Below are 17,111 nucleotides of genomic sequence, written 5' to 3' on the forward strand. Positions count from 1 at the left end.
TTTGCAAATTCCAATCAGCCGCCATTTTAGTCCTGTGATTGAGCAACGGAGAAGGTTTGGCTTATTTTGAACTTGAAGTTTTACAAGTCACTTGTGTCACTTTTGCAGGGTTCGATTGCTGTTTGTTCCGATTTTTTTCATACAGAATATGACCAGTGTCGCAGCCTTGGCTGGGATACCCGCATCCACTGGAATTAAGGTAGTACAGCGCGCGCGACGCCACGTACATGTGCTGTGAGGTGAATAGGCTGCGAAAACGGCAACGCGATTTTAAACACTTCCGCCTGTACTTTCGTGAGCGATTGTTATCGGTTTTTAAGGGCTTAAGTCTTTTATTTAGGGAAATAAAGGTAGAAGAATTGTTAGTCATTGCAGTAAAAGGAACAATTTGTGCTAGGGCAGGCTAAAGTTAGAGTACGATTTTCGATCGACTTGTGGTTTACTGAAATCGCTTTCGGTTGACTTTGGAATAGCTTAGTAACTTTTCTCTTTATTTCGGTTTCTTGGAAAATATCCAAATATTTCGATATATTTTGAAAGAAACAAACTGATCAAAGCTTCTACTTGTAGAATTTAGGCGATCGGCTGGTGGCAAAGTTCCAAATTTGCATTGGTTGCGCAGTTGCGGTAATTTAAAATTTTCCGGAACCTTGTTTATTTCTCACCTCTAGTTTGAGAAAAATCTCTTTTATTTAGCATCTTTTTCGAATCCTGTATTTATCTCTTATCTTTCTCTTTTTAAGAATGTATTCATCCAGTGAGCTCGCGTTTAGTTTTCAAGAAACAAGGCTTAAGTTTCTTGGAAGTAGAACTTATATTCTAATTCGTGTTTGCTAATTTATTACTGTTTACGTCTGCATTAGGCTAAGTTAACCAAAACTTTCTGACGTTTTTTTCCAAAATGTAGCTTGAAAATCCTGCATGATCCTTGGAGATCGTGTTAACGCACGGCTCAGCTTATATCTGAGCAGTTTCCTTGGTTGACAAACCCAAAGAAAGAAACAAAGCAGACTGAAAAACATTCTTTAGCTCTGGTAGTGTTTCTATGGCGCTCTCTCATCTTTATAAATGTTTAATTACATCCTTTAAGGTGTTTTTGTTTTGCTCAACAGCGGCGATATCACAAATGACTTTGTTTGAGAAAAAAGAGAGAGAATATGAATATTTCTCTCGTAACAAGTTTGTTTCCTGAGGTGAATCACTTACCACGAACGACGTTTTCCCTATACACAACCGGCTTTTATGCCTTCAAAAAAGTTATTGAGCGTTCGAGTATATATTAAGTTTTGGAACTATGCCCAAGGGATTTATTTTCTCACACCAAGAAAAGACTAGTTGGTGTGAACAAAAACATTGCATATACATTTTTATGTAACTTTGAGAAAAACACCGTTGCTACTCCATTTTGCAATGGCTTGCTGAACTAAGCACATAAACTATTAATACATTAGAACACATTTCAGAAGTTGGCTTAACTTATTTCAATTTGTTTGTGTTTTGTGTTATAGCCACTGCTATTTTATTCACCTGAATTAAACTCAGCATCTGAAATCAAGTCATGTTACGTTTGAACCACAGCTTAGCACTTCATTACACCGAGTTTTTCTGCTGTTGCAAAAATAATCATATCCCTTGAATCAACGTCATATTAATATTAGAGCTAGATGAGCTCATTGAAGCTTCATTATCGTGAATGATATTGTGACATGACAAATATTACAATAATTTGACATTATTGGAGTTGCTGAGAGCATCTGAAACAACAAGACAAAATCTGCTTTGTTGCAAAACATCAGTGAGTTATTGCAGATTTGAGGCAAGATGTCAACCCTGTTTTACTGTAATTACTTCTAACAAATCCTTGACTTGGATCAAAACTTCATGATCCAAGTCAAATTTTGAAGATTTGTATGGAAACATCAGAGTGTGCTTATGAGTCATCCATGCAAATACTTCAAAAATGCTGATTCTTGGCAAGGAAGCACTTTTTGTTTTGCTCTTTCTGAATACCTTAATAGATCCCATAATTTCTCAAAATGAGCTTCTGCGATGTGATCACTTTTAAAATCCATACCAAGCTCATAAGCTTTGAAGTGAGCTGAGACAGAGTAAGTGGAGTACACTGTGATACTTGCAGTGGATGTACAGTAGCTGCCCATTGCCTAAAGTGTAGTGACAGTTACCCTGTGAGCAGAGACTACATTTTTGCGGTCTGAGCTGGTGTGTCGAACTGGCATGTGGTAAGTGCTTTTGCACGCCAGCTCATACTGCGAAAATGTAGCCTCTGCTTGCAGGGTAAGTGACAATATTCCTGTTAGTTTATGATAATAATTTATGGGGCATCTTTCCACTCTCCTACTCAACTCTGATTTTTAATTCTGACTGTTGCAGCGCACTGCAGAGGATTTACTTAATATGACAGGTAATTAATCTTTTTTTTTAACAATTAATATTGTGGTCCTTTCTTCACAGACTTACATGTAGGGTCCTCTTGAATTAATCTGAAGACAACATCGTACTCAGTATAAGGTCCATCTAGTTAGCTTTCTCGGACAGACAGAGCCATTCTAGGGTTTATCTGTCATCCAGTGTACAAAGCAGATGTCTTCCTCATGAGTCAAGTCTGACTTTTACAAGGTGTGCAAGTGAAAGCAGGGTTGTTGCTCCAGGACAGTGGCTCAGGATTTCCCTCAGCTACTATGAGGATGTTCCCTGGCTACTGACATAGAAAACTAAAGGAAGTTAGAGCCAATTGAGTTGTAAATGAATTAGCCTCAGGACAACGCTGTGCATGTTTTTATTGACAAGTTAATTTTAATACAACTGTAGTGTGTAAGTCTCCTGGGCGCAACTCAGTGGTCTTAAAAACAAAAAATAATCAAATCGTTGATGATGTATTAATATTGGTCCACGGAGTGGTTTTAAAGGGCTATCACATATTTTATAATTATGTAGTTAGTGTTAGACATGTCCTGTTATTTAATCTGACTTTTTTCTTTCAGGACTAATGGGTGATCAAAAAAAGGTAAAATCCAGATTTTATTTTATGTAATATATTGCATAAAAATGCTAATATTGATTTTGTGTTCCATGTGATAATTACATGTATAAGAAGATTGCAAAAAGGCATTTATTTTTGTTAACTTTACTTTTTAGGCAAGATTTGACCAAACTCCTTCTAAAGTGATCCATGTGAGAAATGTACCTATAGACGCTGTAGATACAGAGGTATGTGTTGAAAGACAAGAGTTTGTTTTCTGCATCACTATAAATTAATAGCTGTAGCCTTTTTCTGTAGAGCTAAAAGATGTCTAGAAGGAAGGCCTGCGATTCATGAGCTGTCTATTGCAGAATGCAAGTTCATATGCCTTTGTGTACTTTTGTACAAGTGTTGTATGTAATCGTAAAATTCTGATAAGCGATATGGCCTTGAAATAGCGATATATGACAAATGAAATGGTGACAATAAATGACGCAAAGAGGGGTTGAAACTGCGACTGGGAAAAGACAAGTGCAAAATCAAAAGCCCTGGTTAACGGAGATTAGCCCTTATTCAGACAAGGTTGAACAAAAGATTTAGAACTTGCATACAAAATTAATAGCACAGATCTGCCATTATGCAGGGACTGAATTTCTTATGGGCAGAGCCATTTCTGTAGCAAAAGAACTTTTTTTTGTACTGCGCATGAGTAGACCTTGGGCCATACAGTCTGTTCCTGTACAAAACCTTGGAAAAAAAATTGATGGTACATTGTACAGTAAATGTTGATCGACTCTGTTTTGCCATTACAGTTAGTCGCCTTGGCTCTACCCTTTGGACAGGTTAAAAATGTTCTCTTGTTGAAGTCCAAGAAGCTCAATGAAGCAACCCAAGTAAGTGTTACTTGAAACTTCAAAACTTAATTAAAAGCTACAGAGAGTAATTATTGGTTTATGCAAGAGGCATTATCATGAAGGATGATTCTTTGAAGTGTACTTTAGCATCCAGCCTTTATGACATTTATTTATGTTTAAGTTTCCTAGATAAGTTTTTTTTCTCGCTTACCATTTTTGCAAACTCAGTGTGCAAAGAAAAGCATGTCCAATATCCTGGTGCCAGTGGATTTTGCTATTAGGCTAGTGGATTCTCTTGCTAGCTTGCCCCCAGGCAAGTGAAGTTATTTGGGAAATTCAGATTACAAAAGAACTAATCAGTCTTGCTCCTCCGAAAAATTTTTCGGGCTGGTACAGCCGCCTGACCCTGTTCATTATAGCAGCTCATTATAAATTATTATGAACACTTTCTTAGTATAGGTGTTGTATAACCACAATTTCTTGGCCCAGTAATGGTCACATTGATGGTACTCCTGGCTGTGGGTGGTTAGTTCGAGGCCAGTGTGGAAATTTGGTTTCTTTTTGTCTTGCTCTCTTGCAGGGTTTCATTGAAATGGAGGATATACAAGCTTCGATGGCTGTTCTTAAATATTATACACAAGTTGCTCCCTGCATAAGGTGAGGTAGAGGCTATGGATGCCTAAACTAAACCAGTTGCCCTGTAGCAAATCTTAGATGATGCATGTATGTGAAAGTAATTATTGTAGTTAAGGTTACATGTATGTTGAAATCTAGAAGCTCTGAAACGCAGTTTTCAAGCAATCTGGACATCAATAGAGAGTGATTTTTGACAATACTACTGTACTTGCAACACATTTACAGCGTGTACTATATAAGGGGTTATTGACAAAACCCATGATATCATTGTATGATGAATTTAAGTAGAATGCTATTGTGATGTTGTATTTTCTTTGTATTATGTTTTAGGGGGCAAGTAGTCTATTTACAGTTTTCCAATCACACAGAGTTAAAGACAGAACCCTCACAACATTCTGCGGGGGTAAGAATTTACACCTCTTCACTGTTCATTGTTGACATTTGTTACATGTATGTGTCACTTGTGTGTTTCTCAATTCATACAACCAATTCTCTCTAAGAGGGACACTATTGGGACCAGCCCCGACTGTTGATCTTAAAGAGGTGTCCAGCTTATGGAGGGTTGAGGAATTGTGACACCAGTAATAATTTTTTATAATAAAATAAAGCTGAATCCAATCGCCATAAGGGACGAAGTCTGTGAAACACAGGGGCAGATCCAGGATTTTTTTAGGAGAAGGGGCACTCGTCTCTTGCTCTACTTCAACACCAATAAACCACATAGTTTTTTTTTGCAGAATACCAGTTGTATTAGAAAACCGCACGTCATCTCAAGGGGGGGGGGGGGGTGCACACCCCCTGCACCCTCCCCCTAGATCCACCCCTGAAACAGGAAATAAGAATCATTTAGAATTCTCATTTTGCATTCAAACGTTCATTACAAGCAAACATTTCTGGCTTTGTGGTCTTAAAACATAACAGAACTTGTATACACTCTGCATACTGGAATAAGACCACCAAATGATTAAAAAATGCAACCCATTGTCATTTAGACCACCTACATTTTCATTTTGAGGTACCTTGTAATACATAAAGCACTTCTCAAGTGTCTGTTGAGGGTTTCAAAAGTGTCTCTTGGCCATCTTATCAAAGTGCCTGTTAAGAGGGAGTTGATTGTACTGTTCTTTTTAAACTTTGAAGCTTTCTTCACTTTAGGCATCTAAGATCATTGCTGCAGCTCAAGGAGACTTCAGCTCATCTCCATATTCAGCGGATGGACAGCAGGCTGCCGCTGCAGTTGCTGCTGCTGTGGCCAAAGGTGGGGCAAGGAGTAATGTCATCAGAGCGGTGATTGACAAGCTATGGTACCCTATTACAGTTGAAGTCCTTTACAAGGTATGTCTCAAATTCTGATTGCAGCAAGAGCTGTGACTGTGCATTTTGCATTGTGATGGTCCACCATGTAAAATTAACTCGCAGCTGTATTCAGAAGAATTACAGTGTACAATGTACTCTTAATGTGATGCTATCATACTATGACAAACTGCACTGAGGTTTAGAGGGTTGGAAGGTAATGGCAAACACATAACACAACTCCCTGCCTGAAGGGTCTTGTGAGTTATATCCAGACCTCAGTGGTTAAGAAACGAAGAAATTTCTTTTCTTGTGTGTTTACAGTTTTTCCCCATTATGGGAGACAAGTTGTTGCTCTGGCTGGAAGGTTATCATAGCTCACATTATGTTGATGTGATCTTGCTTTTTTTCTCTTCCTTGTCAGATTTTCTCCAGTCTTGGGACAGTCCTCCGAATCGTTACCTTCACCAAAAATAGTAAGTTTTCTGGAAAAGTTCTGTGCACTAAATTTTGTTCTATTAGGTGAAACTACACTGACACCCTGTAGTCACACGACAGGATTTCTGCCACAAACTCTACAGTTAAAACTGGTAGTGAAAGAACTAATGAAAGGTTTGTGTTGACTTTCAGGTCAGTTCCAAGCCCTTATAGAATTCAACAGCGTAACTGAAGCAGAGATTGCAAAATTGGTACAAAGAATTTTGTTATTACGGCTTTCTTGTTTGACTCATTATGAAGATAAATGTATGACTGTATAAGTACTACACTGTAACAGCTTTTTTTTCACTTTCCTCAGACACTAGATGGACAAAACATTTACAATAGTTGCTGTACCTTGCATCTTGAATACTCCAAGTTAACCACATTAACTGTGAAATTCAACAATGATAAGAGCAAGTGAGTGTACATTTTGTATGTCACCAATTCTTATCCATTTGCCTGTGGAGATTTTGTCAAAAACGCTTTTGATGTCATTGAAGCCATTTTCTGGTTACTGTCTGGCCAATAAGAAATCAAACAATAAAATTTTGTTTACATGTAAATTTTGTTGCTTTTTTTTTCATGGAAGTTAACTCAAATTTAAAATTTTGGACTTCAGTGGGATTCGAATGCATGGCCTCTGCATTTACTCAATTACAATCCATTTCAATTTTCTTCCGTCTTGCCCATTTTATGATAACATCTTTCTTTTATAGAGATTACACACGACCTGATCTACCATCTGGTCCAAATGAAAGTCCTTTTGCTGGAGCCGACATTGCTGGATTAGCAGCCCTTGGTAAGCAGATACTTTTTTTCGGTTGTTTCCAAAAATGTACATGCCAGTGCATATATCATATTTTTAAGATTACATGATTATACTTTTATTGTCTTAAGTTTCTGTTCTTCAGCTATTGTAGCTACGTGTGTTGTGTGCACAATGATATAAAATTTAATTGTGATGGTGAATATTAGGCATGGTAAATATACAGTATCACGTGTTGCCTTGTTTCTCGTGAAACTACAATCTCGTTTCACGTGAACACAGTACCGCTCAAAAGTAAGTTACCGCCCTCACGCGAGACGCGAATCGCGTCGCGCACTACGGGATTCTCGTAGCACAGGAAACGAGATGCGACTGATAACTTACTTTTGAGTGGTACTGTAAATAACTAAACAATTGTTTTGGAATGAATTTCACGTAAAATCTGCATAAGAACCTGAGACAGCATTTCAGATCATAGGTGAAATAATGCTCTTGCCTTTCTGTTGTGGTCGACTGCAAAACAGCCCATACTTTTTCCTTCATGTAGGTTTGCATGCATGAGCTGTAAAAGGAAAGGTCAGGAGTGAGGGTGAAAACAGACAGTGAGACTGGGGAGAGACCCCAGAATTTGGACTGTCTGCTTTTTTCTAGTCAAACACTTGCCACGCATGTCCAGGACGGCACTTTGTGCCTTGCAAAACTGATTTTGAGAAAGAAAAAAAAAACAGCTGTTTTACAGTCTGCTGTTGTAGCCAAACTTGAAATAGCTGGAACTATTATTTATTCTTCTCTATTGGCAAACAGGTTTTTGAACCACTTCGAAATCAGCAACTTATCTTTTTCCATCTTTTGTTTGTCAGCTGGTGGTGGTGCAGCTGGAGCAAGTCTGATGGGAGCCCCAGCTCTGTTGGGTCTTCTTCCTCAAGGAGGATTAATTCAAGCAAGTAAGGAAGTAGGGATTCACTATAGTAAAAAAAAGGGTTAAGTGAAATATTCCCCACAAGAAAATTCCTATTTGATCAGTAATGCACATGTAGTGGACAATAATAAAACCAACATGGAGATGTTGTACCAGAGTTAAGATCAGTATACTCACCATGCAAGTAGAGCCTTTCTTTTCTGTGCTCAATTTTGGTGTACTTGAGAAAGATTCTGCATGAATCTAGAAAGACCTTTTCTAAGCATGTGCTTCATGTTACTAGAATACAGTTCTGAACCCAGGCTTAATAGCTGGTGCTTGGTTCAGCGGGCTTGGTTATGAACATCAGTTTTTCAACAACCTGATGCTCACACTCGAAAAACCAGAGAAAAACAAGATTGGCTAGTCAAGTTCATGCTGCAGTTGCTTCAAAGGTTTGATGCAATTCAGGCAAAGCCTTCTTTATCCCTCCACAATCAAGAAGGGGATAAAAGGAAGCTTATAGGGTACCTGCACAGTGTAGTTGTAGCAGTCTGCGGAGGTTGGGCCTTTCTGCAGATACTGTCATCACAAAAGAATCAGAGGAACCGAACAGTAGAGTTCTTCTGGGAGCTTTGTTGTTTGGTTGTATAATTTCTTTTGTCGTACATAATCTGTGCCTCAGTATCTACAGTGTACAGAAGGAACCGAACGACGGCTACATTTTATCCTGGATGTCTTGCACACTGTAGAGGCCCTGTTAGGATAAAATTCCGACAGGCTGTATGGCCTAGAAACCATACTAAAACAGTGCCATAAGACAGCTGAAAAGTTGACAAATGACATAAAGATGGGTTAAATACCGACAGTGACATAGTCTACTCCTCAAAATGCAAAATGACCCTATTTTCCGAAGAGAGCTTCAGTATAAGCTTTCACTCAGCCAAAAATTTTAATGTGTCGTTGCAGATTTACTTGCAGCAGCTGCTGGTAGTCGCAGTGGAGGCAGCCCTGTTGTGCTCGTCAGTAATTTAAATGAAGAGGTGAGAGTGGTTTCGAGTTTTTAAAGTGCGGTGTTGAGCCCTGTTGCACCAAATATAATATACATGTCTTTACTTTGTATTGTATGACAAAATGAGGTTGAAGAAAGTTTGGCTTTTTATTGTTCAAATCATGAAATGTTTTTGAGTGACTTTTGGAATCATAATCCTTTACTTCACGATAATTTTCTAAAGTTGCAGCAAAAACCTATTGTTGCAGATGCTACAAAATAATATTTGCATTTAATGTGTCGGTAGGTTACCGGTACCTTAAGCTTGAAACTTAAATATTCCTTTTTTCTATTTTTGCTCTTCTGGAATTTCACCAAAATAATGTTTTGCAATTTGACCAATAATGAATAAATTCCGATTTGACCTTTCAACTATCTCATACAACAAATTTTTACAGTTTTTTTTTAGCATCAAATTTTCAGTTAAAACATCATCCTTGGCAGGCAAACCAACTGCTCCATTCATTGTTCCTGCCAAAATTTCAAATTACATGTAGCTTTTCTCATCACTATTTTTGGATGTAGTTAAAATGAGTATTTTGCCTGTATGATGTGCTTCTAATTCACTCTAATTCTCATTCAGTACTTCCAAGAAAAAAATTCATCTAAAGCATACCGTTCATGTCACCTTCTTTTCTAACATCCAGGCAGCAAGTTTCATGAGAGAAGTTTCAGCTAGCATAATCTTAAATTGTTCTCTTGGTCATCCCGGTGTACTTTTTGCAAGAACTTCTACATTTCTGTTTTTTTTGTTTCTTAACGCTTCAAAGTAACTGACATTATTTTGTTTAATTTTCTGTTTTTATTTTGTCTAAATCTCCTTCTTTTTTCCTTGTAGCCTTAAAAAAAATTTTCACTCCCAGGTGCAAACAGCTGAACACTTAAGTTAAAGGGGACTTTAATTCAGGTTCATCAATCAAAACACAAAGCATAATGATCCAGTTTGGATAGCTACAGTCACAGTGCAGTACTCCCTGGGGTCGCCATGGATGCCTGCTGGGTGCATGTATTGATGACCCAAAGAAAAGCTGCTTAGGAGACCAGGGTCGCTTACCAGAAGTCAGAGCTGGTGGGCTGGACCAGTCAATTTGAAAATAAAATAGGCTTTTCCTGAGAGCTGCTAAAAAGCTGTCTGTGCTGTGCATACGTTTTAAGAATGGACAGTCCTGAATAACAGCTAAATTCTCTCTTTAGCAGAAGTGGTTTTTGCCAGCCAGTTCTTACTAATGGAAGTGCCTGGGAAAGCTTTATGTACTGTGCACTACATTCCTGTGGTACCTTCTGTTTTGCTATTAAACAAGTGGCTCACACCTTTGAGATGGTGATTAAAGTTCTTTGGTGTGATCGTGTGATCATACTACAGGTGTTTAGAAGTGTTAAGACCATTTTGGTGCTTTTTTTTTCCCTAACTGTTGTCTGTTGGAGAAATGCTAAATAGTTGTCTTCTAAATTTAATGAGAACTTTCTTTTAAGCATTACTCTCTGTTTGATACTGTTTTCAGTATTTTGAAATTGGAATTGTTTTGAACCTGGGAGTGAACGTGTTTATTTGTATCCTGCAATTTCTTTAAAACAACCTTACTCATCTTATGTTTGTTTCCTTCTTTCCCTCATTATGCTGTTATCGACGCTGACTGATGCCTACCCCCTTGAACTGTTCTCTCTTTTGCTGTCCACTTCAATCTGCTCACGTCACTTGGAATCCATATTCTAGAGGATAAACTGTGACATGCTTTTCACTTTGTTCGGTATGTCTTTTTCCCCCAAGCCTCTGTCATCACCCTTCTTGTTCATTTTGTTTTTCCATACTCAAGAAAGCCTGATTGTGGATGGGTAACCTTCATTTGTTTCAGTGTTATCATGTTATTATTTTTTGTTTTTGATATTGTTTTTTAATTTTGTTGGCATTTCATTGAAGAGCTAATGCTTCTAACTTTCTCCTGAATTATTAAATGCTGTCAAGGTCTCCTCCATTATGCCCATTACCTTTTGAAATGAAGAGAAACCTGGTGCCTTAGTTCTCCACAGAACTAAGAAGTTATCCGTTGATGTACAATTAATATTTTAATAATTATTTAAGGCAACCCTCTAAGTCCTAATATATATCGGCAGACATATTCTCCTCTCTGTTTTGGGCTGTGTTGTAGCAGTACTGCTGGACTCTGGCAACTTAACTGTGATTAGGGCCCTCGGAAAATCTTTATTTTTTCACAAAACAGATGACTGGTTTCTGACGATTTCTTATAGCACATCTTTTCTGTACTCCAGTTTCTTCTGTAGCTGTAATGGGGAGAATTTGCTTAAGAATCAAGACTAAAATATGCAGTATTGCAGGCAAGGAGGAATTAGATGCTGGTCTCTATTAGGGCTTACAGGGTTTAAGAGAGAGCCTTAATCTTACAGTAATCCATTTAAGAAAATAAACCATGTAACAATTCATGGTCAAAGAATTCACAAGCAATAGCAAATTCATGCTCACTTTAACCAGTCGTTTTGATGTCTTGCTAATCCCAGAATTCATTTCTTTTTTCTTTCCTGTCTCAATTTTTTTGTAATCCCTATGGTGTCCCTCATTTGCTACAAAGTTGTAGCAGAGTGATGTCTGGATTATCCAAGTGGTTAAATTATCACCTTTGCATCTTAAAGTGTATATTGCTGTTTTTGAAAGTTGAGCGACTTCATATCACACTCTTTACATTGTGGTATAACTGGTTCAATAATGAAATGCTTAATGTGTGTTCAACTCATAAAACATAAACAATCTGACTGTACGCCAATCCTCCATCTGTAGGTGTGTATGGCGACGTAGTTCGTGTAAAGATTCTCTTCAACAAGAAGGATACAGCACTCATCCAGTTCAATGATGGTCAACAGGCCCAAACAGGTACTTCTTACAATCATCATGCTTGTTCTTTTAGAGTTGTACAAAATTTATCAGACAAATGATTCAGATATTCTTTTGGATCTGGATGCACAATGCAATTCTGTGAAATATTTGTGTTGTGATATTTTGATGGTGTTTGTACATTTTGAGCCCACTTCTTGAAAATGGTAGTCATTTTGAAATTATGATGCATGTAACAAACAAAGGCAGTCTCTGAAGACAGTGTTGTTTTATACTTGCATAATATTATTAAATAATTGCCCAATGCTCTTCCATGGCCTGTCTTTCTTGTGCTTAATTTTCATTAACTTCAATTCTAAACAGAAAAAAAATCGGCTACATAGTACATTATTGCGAGCTAAAAAGCAAACGGAAAAGAAAAATTTGGGCCAAATAGTTAAATGGAGTTAAGCCAGTGTTTATCAAAACTGCATCAATTGAAGAACCTTACATATTGCTTGACCTTCCATATCATTCTTCCACACTTATATAAGCCGTTAATTTTCAGTCTGCCCAACCCTATTATCTGTTCACTGTAATTGGTTAACAGTTTCATGAAAGCATTTGCATGTAGCATAGACTAGAAAGGCATTTATCTTCTTAAAATGACCTGGTCAGAAATGAATCTGGAGTTCTGATGATTTCTTAACTAGTAGCTTAAGTATAGGCTAGTTGTGTAAATAACCCTTGGTGTTTTAAAGGTCTTTACTGAGTAAACATTGTTTTCATTCACAGCAATTTCAATTTTGAATGGAGTTAGAGTTTATGGAAAAGAAATTAGGGTCACAGCATCTAAGCACTACTCAGTCTCTATGCCCAAGGAAGGAGACGTAAGTTGTCATGATTCATTAGTCTAGTGATTTCAGTGTCATTTTTGAGTGGTTGTTTTTGCTCCAGTTTTAAAGGGGTAGTCTCAACAGAGAAACGTTCATTTCCTTTTATTTGCAGGAAAACAATCTAACCAAAGATTTTACAAACTCACCTCTACACCGCTTCAAAAAGCCAGGATCCAAAAATTTTCAGAATATTTTCCCACCAATCAGAACACTACATGTCTCAAATATCCCGTAAGTGTTAGCTTTCATTTACCAAATAAGAATTAAAAATGAAATATATAAATAAATAAATAAACGATTTAGATGTAGCACATCCACAAAGTGGTTCTTCGTCTACCTGATTCATGGTCATGTTGGTTTTTTGAGGAGTGGGGAAAACTGGAGTACCCAGAGTAAAACCTCTCCGAGCAAAGGAGAGAGCCAACATCAAACTCAACCCACATATGGCATAGATGTGATTTTATCACTGGTTCAAGTTTAATTGGAGACTTTTCTCTATTCAGCCCCTCTGAAGACTTATTAATTTTGTTTTCAATTTTCATAGACTGGGTGCGTACAATAAGGCGGGGTCGTGGAAAGGGGGGGCTTGTTTTTGTGCCATAGAGTGGAGGCTTATTATGATGGGCACTTATCAGGGGCTGGGTCCAATAATATGGAAACCAATGTGTCATTTCTAAAATGTTTCATTTGTTGTGGAAAATACAGTGACTCAGCAACAGAGGAAGAATTGGTGGATGCTTTTAGTGAAGCAGGGACAGTGACAGACTTCCGCTTTTTCCTGTGAGTATTTGTAGAACTATTATTGCAGACATGCATCTTAGATAGCACATACATGTATGACAGTCTTCAGAAATCTTAAGAACCAAACGGTAGTCAAAGCTGTTAATGTCGCATGTTACATGTACACTTCACACGGGCCCAATAAGTGCAATTTCTCAGTTTTAAAAGCAATTTTCTGTTGATCATAAAAATCAGTTTTGGAATTGCTTATATGCTTTGTTTTTCTTGCCTTGATGATTGGTGCAATCATTTGCTTCACTTTCTCAAACAAACTAATTTTGACCAGCTAGCATGTGCGTGCTTGGCACCAGTCAAGTTTTCCTTGAAAACTGATTGACTGTTTCCACTGGTTTTAAATGTTATTTTAACTCGAGTAACAGTCACATTAAAGATGAAGCTGTTTTGAACTAAGTTTCACCTTTTGGAAGTCACTCCACTGCCACTCCACTTGTTTTCCAGTTAGTGCATGTACTCTCAGGGGACTATTTTTATATTTCAGCATAAAAACAACAGGACACTAATCATCTGTGGGACTATAGAACTTAGCTTTTGAAGAAATGCTATGATTGAAAATATTGAAAGATTTAAACAAGAGGGGAAGTTAAATATAACAACTTGGGAAATTCCTTTGTACTTAATTGCCCCATTATTTGGCACTGTTTACAGGAAGGACCATAGGATGGCTTTCGTAAATATGACGTCAACAGAAGAAGCTATTGATGCTCTCATTGTAAGTTATTAATCATTGTAACTATAATAATTCAATTGATAGAAGGCATATCTTAGCCTTGATCATGCAAGAGCTAACTTGGGTCTTTGCTACTCCCAACAGAAAATGCACAACTATAAAATTACAGAGTCAAATCACCTGAGAGTATCATTCGCCAAGCAAGTGATGGCATCCTGAACTGCATCGTTTGGAGAAGCTTACACATCACTTGACCGTTCACGTCATTCTTCCACAGTTGTATGAACCATTTCTTGCAATCAGATGGGCTTTGTATAAAGACAACCGGAGTTCTTCATGTTTTGCCCGTTTGCTGGTGGCAGGTATGCATTTTGGAAGCTACCAGGAACATTTTGGTTCTCTCTTTTCTGTCAGGGTTATGGCATTTATATCCTGCCGTCTGGCCATGTTTGTTGCTGAAGGATTTCTCCTTAATACTTTAACCAGTTCTGAGGTCTCTCTACTCAGCATTATTTTTTTGGCAAAAGTGCTATATCCAGGGATCTAGAGAAGGGAATAGCAAATGTTATGTGCTACCTCAATATCATTATTCTAAGTGCTCTTTGATTATTGTTAAGTTGTGTACTTAAATATACATTTCGCACGTGCATTTTTTTCTTTGCGACGTTTTTCGGGTAATGCGCCTACAGTTAACGTGCAATTTGTTTTCCTTATTTTTGGTGTTTCTTTGCTACGACCATATTATGGTCCTTTAAATTTCTCGTTTCCTTGAATTTAATGTAATTTAACAATTTGATGGGTAAAGTTAAGAAAGATTTTAAAAATAGTATATTATGTTGTTATGTTTCCAGTTTAGCAGGGCCAAGTTGTTCAAAAGCTTATAAGCATCAATCTAGGTTAGGAGTGATTTTACTTGAGCCATGAAACAGATACTAACAAATAGTGCAAAACAGCAAGAGGGAAACAAAAGAAGACAATGGAATCAGTGCATAAAAGTGCGTAGTATTCCACTACCTGTTTCATGGGTTAAGTAAAATCACTCCAGTTTCTTATGACAACTCATAAGTCACTTTTACAGCCAGCCCAAGGCTAGAGCTTTCTGCACTTTGAACAATTTGAACCAGAGCTGCTTTAAAATGTCCTAGAATGCCAGTAATTATGATGGACTTGGGATACTGGGATCAAGAAATATGTGATGGGGAATTTAAATACACGGAAGGAATTTGATTTGAAGAGAAGATGTTGAAACACTGGCATATTTTCAATTCAGCTTTCTTGAAAGGGGCTTTAATTTAAGTTTAATTTAGCTTTCTCAACTCCTTTGCGAGAAGCATCAGTTGACTTTTGTGTAATTAAACAAATATGCAATGCAAGGGGTAAAAACAGACTTGGAACTTTCTCATAAAACCTATGTCAATGTAGTAAAACCCAGACGTAGATTCTCTAAGTCTGCTACTCGGCCAAAGTGTTTCTTGTTTTTGTCCTTACTTTGAACTCTTTCACACCCAGTAGAAAAGGTAAAGACTTGAAACAAAGATAAACTTTGCAGAATAATGAGGATGAAATCCTAAAGTGTGACCATTCAAACAAACACTACTGAGCAAATACTTTCTTATGGTAGTTTTTCTATCATGATGTTCAAAGTGGTTTTAACTTTCGAGCTGTGGGCGAGTTCCTTTAAGTGTGACCACATAAGTGAAAGTTACTGGGCAGTACTTTATAAGGGGGTTGACCATTTCTTGTTGGGTGTGAAAGCGTTACGCTCTTGTCTTTCCATTTTTCAAGTCAGTATATAAACTTTAATTACTATCCTACGCTGCCGTTATTTGGGATATTATGCAACACTGTCCGGCCCAAATAACGTCTGCGTGGGGGACTAGTATGTTGGTGAATCCCTTCCAGTTGACCTTTCAACTCCCATGATTTGATGATTAATTCTCATTTCTCATTGCTAAATATCATATTGAATGTTGAATAAGAGAATTTTGGATCGTATCATTGGAGACCTTTAGATTCGAGGACGAGATTTGATTCAAAGTTTTTCGCTTATTATTAAAAAGTGGACACCCCGGAAAACTTCGGTGTACTTTTTTCACCAGAAAAGGTTGCACTGTTTATATCTTTATTGATAGGAGGTTAAGCCCTCTTCTGAAACTTCTAACACTTGATAACTTGTTTCCGCTACGACATTCTCGCTAAAACGCTTAGGACAATGACGACGGATGTCACGTTTTCCCGCCAAAATGTCGTTGGTTTACACGCGAGCACTACTAAGCTCTCTATTACAACATCCATTGGCTGATAAATTTGCCTATTCTCATCACTTATGTGTTGGACAGTGTATTGGATATTGTAAGGAGAAGTTAATGCCAATCACTCCTGGGAGTTGAAGAGTTAAGAGTTGCTTTGATTTGATATGCACTGTGTTGCTATGAGTGCTCCTCGTTAAGAAATTAGGACTACATTTTATCAAGTATTGTAATTGTAGGTACGCTTGAACTTGTTTTTAGCGTTAATTGATGGTATTTGAGGGAGGGCCTTGTAAAAACATCATTGGCGTCAATTGCATTTGTAGTAACTTTTCATACGAAAAGGATTTTTTAGAAAAATAAACATTAATTTCCTAAGTTTTTTGTGTGTTGTTTGTCTGCGAAATGCAAGAGGAAAACCAGCCGGCGTATACATATTGCAACTAGACTGCAAAACAGTCGGTTTTTTTCTCAAAATTAGTAAAGAAATCGGTAAAGCGTGGCGTAAGAGTCTTACGCGCGAAGCGCGCGAGCCTCACACGCCCTACGCAGACCTTTTGTTTGACTGCTCGCGCGTACTTGAATACTCAAAAATACGGACTGTTTTGCAGTCTATATTGCAACTAGAAGAGAGGTTTTCATTCAATAAAGGACTGGTCCACACCCAAAAACAGAAAAACAGCGTACTCGATTTATCCTAACACTTCGTCGATACT

General features: G+C 37.6%; 1 protein-coding gene across 1 annotated transcript; it reads left to right on the forward strand.

Moving 5' to 3' along the window:
• On the forward strand, nt 1-16,773 carry LOC140953550 (polypyrimidine tract-binding protein 1-like). The gene is made up of 22 exons (XM_073402958.1): nt 1-54; nt 146-199; nt 2,392-2,422; nt 3,003-3,025; nt 3,157-3,228; nt 3,793-3,873; nt 4,415-4,491; nt 4,801-4,873; nt 5,626-5,805; nt 6,188-6,239; nt 6,394-6,452; nt 6,560-6,660; nt 6,960-7,042; nt 7,870-7,953; nt 8,877-8,950; nt 10,673-10,706; nt 11,750-11,842; nt 12,578-12,672; nt 12,791-12,909; nt 13,384-13,458; nt 14,125-14,188; nt 14,291-16,773. The coding sequence occupies exons 2-22, from the start codon at nt 149-151 to the stop codon at nt 14,363-14,365; spliced, it is 1,596 nt and encodes a 531-aa protein (XP_073259059.1). The 5' UTR covers nt 1-54; nt 146-148; the 3' UTR covers nt 14,366-16,773.
• Nucleotides 16,774-17,111: the final 338 nt, after the last annotated feature.

The sequence above is a fragment of the Porites lutea genome, chromosome 12, assembly GCF_958299795.1.
Source record: "Porites lutea chromosome 12, jaPorLute2.1, whole genome shotgun sequence".
NCBI lineage: Eukaryota > Metazoa > Cnidaria > Anthozoa > Scleractinia > Poritidae > Porites > Porites lutea.

What these genes read in the sequence shown, in the direction of transcription:
- LOC140953550 (XM_073402958.1), top strand. Translation starts at nt 149, where the DNA reads ATGACCAGTGTCGCAGCCTTGGCTGGGATACCCGCATCCACTGGAATT. An exon ending in CCGCATCCACTGGAATTAAG is followed by an intron (nt 200 to 2,391) that starts GTAGTACAGCGC and finishes TGACTGTTGCAG; the next exon opens with CGCACTGCAGAGGATTTACT. An exon ending in TGCTGGATTAGCAGCCCTTG is followed by an intron (nt 7,043 to 7,869) that starts GTAAGCAGATAC and finishes TTTGTTTGTCAG; the next exon opens with CTGGTGGTGGTGCAGCTGGA.